The sequence below is a fragment of the Pinus tabuliformis genome, chromosome 1_2 (assembly GCF_031772625.1).
Source record: "Pinus tabuliformis cultivar Carrire ecotype Pingquan chromosome 1_2, CPIR1, whole genome shotgun sequence".
Lineage (NCBI taxonomy): Eukaryota > Viridiplantae > Streptophyta > Pinopsida > Pinales > Pinaceae > Pinus > Pinus tabuliformis.
In genome coordinates, this window is record NC_142298.1 from 1,298,212,655 (window position 1) to 1,298,220,469 (window position 7,815).

A 7,815-nucleotide genomic window follows, 5' to 3' on the forward strand; every position below is an offset into this window, starting at 1 on the left:
CCCTATATGTGCCAATGTATCCATTTGGAGGGTTAAGACCCCATATAGGGAGACCAATCCCAAAATGGAATCCATTAGCAATCCTGCATAAGATCCAATGTTTCCCCTAGGCTTCTTGTGCAACAATTCATTAGAGAAATCAAGAAAATAATCTTACCTAATCATGGACCACATGTGGGGACTTCATAACGGCATTCCCTTCCATAATGAGCTTTGGTACGTGCCAATGTCTACTAAACTCCCAATGGGGTTAACCAAGTACCCTATTAGGAAGTTTCTACTTCTAAAGCAGATAATGTAGTCATGGTGCATCCGTCAAAAGGTGGTGATATAGAAGCAGATAATGTAGTCATGGTGAATCCATCAAAAGGTGGTGACATGTGGCAGATATGTGAATGAATTAGGTAATGAGAGGGGGAAACCTTGGGTCATGTGAAACCAAATCAGGGTTTCCCGTGAAATGTCATCCTTGAAACCAAATGTCATTAAAAGAGATCCCATAGGACTAGAATCTAAGGTTAATTCCTGAAAGGGGTCTAGGAGATAGAAACTGAGACCTAACCCATTCTATCCACCGAATCCCACCATTAATCCATGCCCAGAAGTGTCCATGATAACAAAACTACAATACTCAATTTCAAAATGACAAGTAATACCTTTAGATTTCGGGAGGCCCACCTTCAAACATACGATCATGTCAGATGGGCGAGGGGCCACATGGTTGGCTCAGGTGGTGGAGAAATGGCACAATGAGCTAACTGATGACTGCAAGGAGTTACTGGTGCAACTATATGAGAAAAGGAAAACTTTTCGTTTCAATGAAAACTCGACTAATCAAGGGAAGAAATTTCAATCAATAATGCATCAAACAAAATGAATCATGTAAAATGCCTTCCACTAACTTTCACTTTTGTCTCCAAATTGCAATGCCAAAAGTAAAAAAAAAAATTCACTTTTCACTATCCTAAATGCAACTTTTCGAAAGAAAAAATTATTTTAACTTTACTAAGATGCACTTATATGAGTTATGCTTTTCTTTTAGTTTTGAATGGTTTGATGCACCTAATACAATTTTTAGCTTTCAATCACCAAAAAATGTGATCTATTCTCAATGATGAATCTCAAAAAATAACTTTTCAATGCAATTATTCTAATGCATTTTCACGAAAAGTAAATTTTGAAAGACAAGCTAAAATAAATGCAAAATTATGTTTTCAATGATTTCCATAAAAACCAACACTCAATCAATCAGCAAAACGAGCATCTCAATGACACCAATAAGTAGCGAGCGATAACCATTTGACTAGAAACCCTAGAACTCAATCATATTTCACTTCAAAGCCAATGAGACAAATTTTGCACATTAATCAAGGCAATCAATCAAAAACACTCACAAATCCAAGCATACAGGTGGGGAGAAGATCCTAGGGGCTAAGACACACTAGATTCTAAGCCAGAAATCCTAAAAATTCACATATTCAAGTATCAACGCTAATTTTCATAGAAAAACCCGCACTAGTCACAGTAATCAACACTAGTTTATATAGCAAAAGTAGTGATGATTTTTAGCGTGAGCAAACAAAGAAGAAAATTGTTTTCAATGCGATTGTAAAGATAAAAACAAGCGCTACGAGCGCAACTGTCACTGATAAAACTCGCGCTTAGCGAGGAATATGGGAAAAAACAAACAAGATTTCAAGAATAACTCCAAACTTAGCACTCTAAGGAAACAATCATTAACTGTATAAACCCAGACTCATGCATACAAGTTGAGAAATCGTTGGTTGGTCAAACTAATCAGAGGATCAAATTGAATAAATGGATGGAAAGGTTATAGCTTCCTCAGTGGAGTCACCATTTTGTTGTCTAGAAAAATCCTCTCTGCAGACAAAGACGATCCCTCTAGCCCAATGAGTAGGACTAACAACCTACGTGACAATCTACTAGACACTTTCCTAAGTTACAATCGAAATAGGAGAATCAGAAGATGACCTACCTCATTCTGATTCTATAACGTCCTCCTTTGTTGAAGACCTCGAATCGCTTGCGCCACAGGCTCGATACTACTGCTCATAGCATTTGAATGCCCGCACAAGAGATCAAGACACAAAAAATCATATAAGTACAAATAACATAATCGAAAGTAAGCTACTTAACAGATGAAGGAGCATTAAGATAAATGATACATTAACACACACATTTATGGAAATTAAACCAGCAGTTGATATATTAATAGAATAAAGGAGGAAGCATACAACCAAGCCTTGATGTCAATAATCTCTCTTTGAGTGAATGTCCAAGTCCAAGCTCAACCTCTCCAAGCACTCCTTCTCCAAGCAAAATTAGTAGCATGTAGGCACAATCTAAGCACAAGGGTGGAAATTTCCAAAGACCAACCGAAACTTTATTTCAATAAACATATTGATCATCTTATTACTATGGTAGATCAAGGAGAACACTTGAAGATATCAGTTTTTCATATGAGGGAATCAAGTTGTATAACTAGGGTTATGGTGTATCCTCCTTTGTTAACATAGAGTGACCAAGCACTATTATTGGAAACCCTTGGGTATATCAAAGAGATATAGCACCAACATTCCTTTGTTCTTAGGACCTTACAAAACCATATTTAGTGTAGCACAAGTAGCATAATTTCTACATAACTTGGAATATGAGGAATTAGAGAATTGCATCAACAGAATAATATGCAAGAAAGACCTCACCCTTGTGGGAAATATGTCTCCGCTATCGAAAACTCCACCAAGTTTGGCTAATTTCCAAACTAAAACTACTCTAGAGACCTCCATCAAGTTTAACTCTGCCTCCTTTGACTTTAGGGTTACTTGTGCTTTAACTGACCATATCTTTCGATCCTAAAAGCCATTTTCTCACTCCCACATACCACTGGAAATCTCTTTCAGAGCTATTTTTATCTAAATTATTTCCACTTGACTTTGAGGTGTTCTTCTATATTGGGAATGCATTCAAAATAACTACACCTTTGCCAGCCATGCTCTTCTCATCTTGCAATTGTCTTATCTTTTTCCATAATGTATCAACACCTTTGTGACCATCAATGACAAAACATTTATAACACTTTGATGTCCGCATGTTTGATTTGAGTTAATATGCATGCATGCACATATATTTTGTTATAGGAAAATATTGAATTAGTTTCTCTTTTGTGTGCAGAGATTCAGAAGTAAGAGCAGTGGCTCAAAAATTTGGGAGTTATCCTACAAGCTAGAAGCATCAAATTAAGTTGGATTTATCACAATAGGAAGGTAACCTTCTCCACTTTCTCTTTGATTTTGACTTGTGTGCTTGGGATTTATTTTCTTTTGTTGCACTACACCTTAGTCACACACCCTTCGACTAGGAAAACCCTAGGCAGGTCTGCTAGACCTAAAGTAACTCATTATTGTGAGTGAAATTTGTCTATAAGAAGGAGATTGTTGTCTCCTAGAGGTTGGTTTCTACAAAGCGACAGAGGGAATTGGTGTCTCTTGTAGGTTGGTGCCTACAAAAAAATAGAGGGACTTACTTTCACTTGTATTTTGGTGCCTATAATGTCTTTCATATAAAGAAGTTTGTGGTTTTCTCTCGTAAGGGTTTCCATGTATATCTTTTCTTACTTGCTCAATTTATGAGATTGATTTTTTATGATGTTTGACTAGCTTTAAATAAGTAAAAAATGTCATTAGACTTATTCACCCCCCATCTGACCATAATTGTGAATCCAAAGAAAAACTATCAGTTAAAATCTCTACTCTAATTTCCAAGCATTGTAAAATCATCAAATAGTCTTCCACTATACCTATTTGTAACAATATTGGTAAGAAATTATATAAAAGTAGTCTCCTTTTGAGCAAAAAGGGATTTGAAAGACTAATTCGATGTAATGTATCTCAATGGTGCTTTCTTATTCTATTTTCACCACTACCATCCTTCCTTATACACTTAAAAAAACTCCCTATTCCAAGTTTCCTATTGATGGGAGTCATGTGGTTTTAAGGTTGGTTTTTGGTTGCATCAATGGTTTGTGTGAGGAACTTGATTACCAACATTATGCCATTCATGATGTCTTCCATTATCGCCATGTTTCTATTCCGAGTGATGTAATCAAGTGGACTAGGTAAAGGGTTATTTAAGAAATAAACCAACATTATTAGTGTTGTGATATGATGTTATTAACAGATGTCATTTGCAATCATTGGGTTCGACTAAGCTCATAGGTTCCACTCAAAGGGTTATCTAAGAGGTATATAAACATGGTTATAATTGCCATAGGAGTCATTCAAGATAGGTTTCCCACAAGGGTGAGGTCATTCTTGCATATTATTGTGTTGATGCAATTCTCTAATTCCTCATATTCCAAGTTCTGTAGAAATTGTGCTACTTGTGCTACACTAAATATGGTTTTGTAAGGTCCTAAGAACAAAGGAATGTTGGTGCTATATCTCTTTGATATACCCAAGGGTTTCCAATAATAGTTCTTGGTCACTCTATGTTAACAAAGGAGGATACACCATAACCCTAGTTATACAACTTGATTCCCTAATATGAAAAAATGATATCTTCAAGTGTTCTCCTTGATCTACCATAGTAATAAGATGATCAATATGTTTATTGAAATAAAGTTTCTGTTTCACCAAAAAAACTTTTAATGTATTCAAGAAAACATAAAAGTTCACATTTATATCCAAATTTTGTTTACTATAATACTATTTACTAGGTACCAGAATGCTAGTTACCAAAAAAGATTTACAAAAATGTAGAACTAAGTGACCATGCTTGTATGTATTCTTTGCATTCATCCTCTCGGATGATTATAAAAGAAATAATGCGTAGAGGGAAAAGGTTGTATACAATTTAATTCGTTTCTATAATATCATATTAAATTAAGTTATTATTGGTATAACTTTATCTTAATTTAATCAAAGAAGACACGGACCTTATAGATGTTTTAATGTGGACTTTGCTTACAATATATAATGACATGGGTGACTGGACCTTAAGGTTGAGACATTAGAGCCCAACATTCTGAGCACTAGTGACCATGATCTCTATCCTGTGGCAAGAGAAATCAATCCTAGCCACCGACCTACAAAAGCTATCCAAAAACAACTAGGACCCTAACTAATCAAATTAATCTATTTATTTTCGTAGGTCAACACAAATTCCTGTTACGGGTTCATTGGAAGAAGTTCATCTTTACTTCGGGTTAACAATATCTATATATACTCACCTAACTTTCAGTTCTAATCAAATTAACCTATTTATTTTCGTAGGTCAACGCAAATTCCTGTTACGGGCTCATTGGAAGAAGTTCATCTTTACTTCGGGTTAACAATATCTATATATACTCACCTAACTTTCAGTTCTAGATCTTTCTGAACAGTCAAGGCTGACTCATTTGATGATGTTAGTGCACAGCTGATGCTCGTGAGGGCTAAGGAATCACTAGTAAAATTGATGAAGACCAATCACAATTGCTAGGCGTTTTCGTCTGGTGAGAGGTCGCTGACAGTTTAAGAAATTTCAATCTCTGTATCAAGATCTAGATTGACAATGCTTTTCTTGATTTGTGATGCTTTCTCAAGCTAATCCATGGCAAATTATCAGATTTCTAAGAGGTGAACTAAAAACTACTATGAATGAGACTGAAAGGGAGTGCTGATGGAGGTACTGCAATCGCAGCCCTTAAATAGCCGATCGAGAGACTAAGGAAAAAAGTGGTAAACAAGGTAGCTGGCCCGCTTCTGTGTTGACAATCACCGCCAGAGTGACCTGACAACAGCCACCATCATAGTCAAATGAATTTATAATTGCAGTTTTGGTAAACAATTATATCATTTCTCTTCCATTGGTGTGTATTGGTGGCTATAGGGTTTTCAGTCTGAGCGCCATTAGATTGCAAGAGAAAAATCTTGTTGATCCAACAATGACGAACCAGCAGCTTGAAAACAAATTGCACTTCATTCAGCCAACAACGATCTGTAAATATGTGATAATATTATGTGTTTGCATATTCACAATAGTGATTCCACTGTCATATTATTATTCCCCAATTGAACAGAGAGATGGCAGAAGGGGTTTCTACATGTCGACCAACCATGTAAGTCGGTTTTATCAATTCTAATGAATTTTCATGCATCCGATTTTTTTGGGACAAAATTAAGATTGGCTATACCTTGACATAAATATAGATCCTTCAAAATTTCCTGATTATGTGTACTTTTTTATAAATATATTTACATGACGGTTCTGCTCAAGTAAGTGTCAATCTCTTGCAGAGTGCAGAATTCAACTCGTCTGTAACTGTCCATGATCTAGAGAGTGCTCTAGAAAAGGCTTCAATGCCAAACAGGACAGTGATAATCACAACAATAAACGCAGTTTGGGCAAAAGAAAACAGTATGCTTGATTTGTACCTTCGAAGCTTTCGAATCGGTGAAGGGACACAACATTTGTTGGATAATCTCCTTCTTGTTGCACTAGACCAAGAGGCGTTAAAACGTTGCGAACAGATTCATCCGCACTGCTATATTTTGCTGAAGGAAGGATCTGATTTTTCAGGGGAAAAAGTTATCATGACCCAAGGATACTTGGACATGATGTGGGCTAGAATTTTCTTTCTGAAACATGTGTTGGAGTTGGGATATAGTTTTGTTTTCTCTGTAAGTATATTTCAATTTCATAGTTCTCAGACAATAAATATAGAAATACTGATCAAAATTAGGTAATAAAAACCCTAATCGAGGGCGCAATCTAGGGTTGAAATACCTAGTATTTTCAGTCAGAAATTTCAATCATATATAGTAGTACGATACAATGATTAATTTGATTTATTATACAGGACGCGGATATTCTGTGGTTTCGGAATCCGTTCCAATTGTTTGATGACAAGGCTGATTTTCAGATTGCTAGCGATTATTACAATGGCAATCCACACGACCTATCGAATACCGCCAATGGAGGTTTCAATTTCGTTCGATCCAGCAATAGAAGTATTAAGTTTTATGAATGGTGGTATGAGTCCAGGACAGCCTACCCCAAACTTCACGATCAGGACGTGCTAAACAAGATCAAATCAGGGGGTCACTTGTCTGAAATAGGGTTGAAGATGTTGCTTCTGGATACCAAGTACATCAGTGGGTTCTGTGAGAGGAGAGCAGGTCTGGAGGATGTGTTCACAATGCATGCCAATTGCTGTAAAGGCATGAAGGCCAAGATTTCTGATTTGACTTTAATTCTGCAGGATTGGGCTTCCTATCGCTCTCTCAATTCCAGTGCTGTCCATTGGAGAGCTCCCCATGCATGTCTACATTCGTGGGAAGATAATTAGCAAGAAATTTATGGAGGGGGGCTAATTTACACTCCCGCTCCCTCTGTAATTTATGTGCATAATGCAGTGTGTAACTAATAAAATGGAATTTTTAAATTTTTTTGTTTGTTAATTTTTAAGGTAAATTCAGTGTTAGAGAAAGATTTTGGTGAAAATTACATGAAATTTCATTTGTCAACGCGTTTCTAACCAACCAGTGTGATTCATCATAAAAACAAGTGTGAATTCAGTGGTTTCAGCCCACTGTTATCTTAAATCAAAGCAAAGTAGGTGCAGCAATGGACTCATGCACACCTACACATCACATGAATTCCATAGGATGAAATTCAATCGCCTGCCAACATTGACACTCAGCGTGCATTATTATTAATTTACTTTAATGCTTACGGGAATTGTTAATTTATTTTAAAGCTTGATGGTTCATACTCGAGTTATTAATTTAATAGTTATTGATTCGATTTAAATGT

The 7,815-nt window shown here is 36.1% G+C and overlaps 1 protein-coding gene across 1 annotated transcript; it reads left to right on the forward strand.

Moving 5' to 3' along the window:
- The first annotated feature begins 5,473 nt into the window (after positions 1-5,473).
- LOC149210988 (uncharacterized protein At4g15970-like) lies at positions 5,474-7,444 on the forward strand. Its single transcript, XM_089394510.1, has 3 exons — positions 5,474-6,118; positions 6,297-6,680; positions 6,860-7,444. The coding sequence occupies exons 1-3, from the start codon at positions 5,945-5,947 to the stop codon at positions 7,346-7,348; spliced, it is 1,047 nt and encodes a 348-aa protein (XP_089250636.1). The 5' UTR covers positions 5,474-5,944; the 3' UTR covers positions 7,349-7,444.
- The last annotated feature ends 371 nt before the right edge of the window (positions 7,445-7,815 follow it).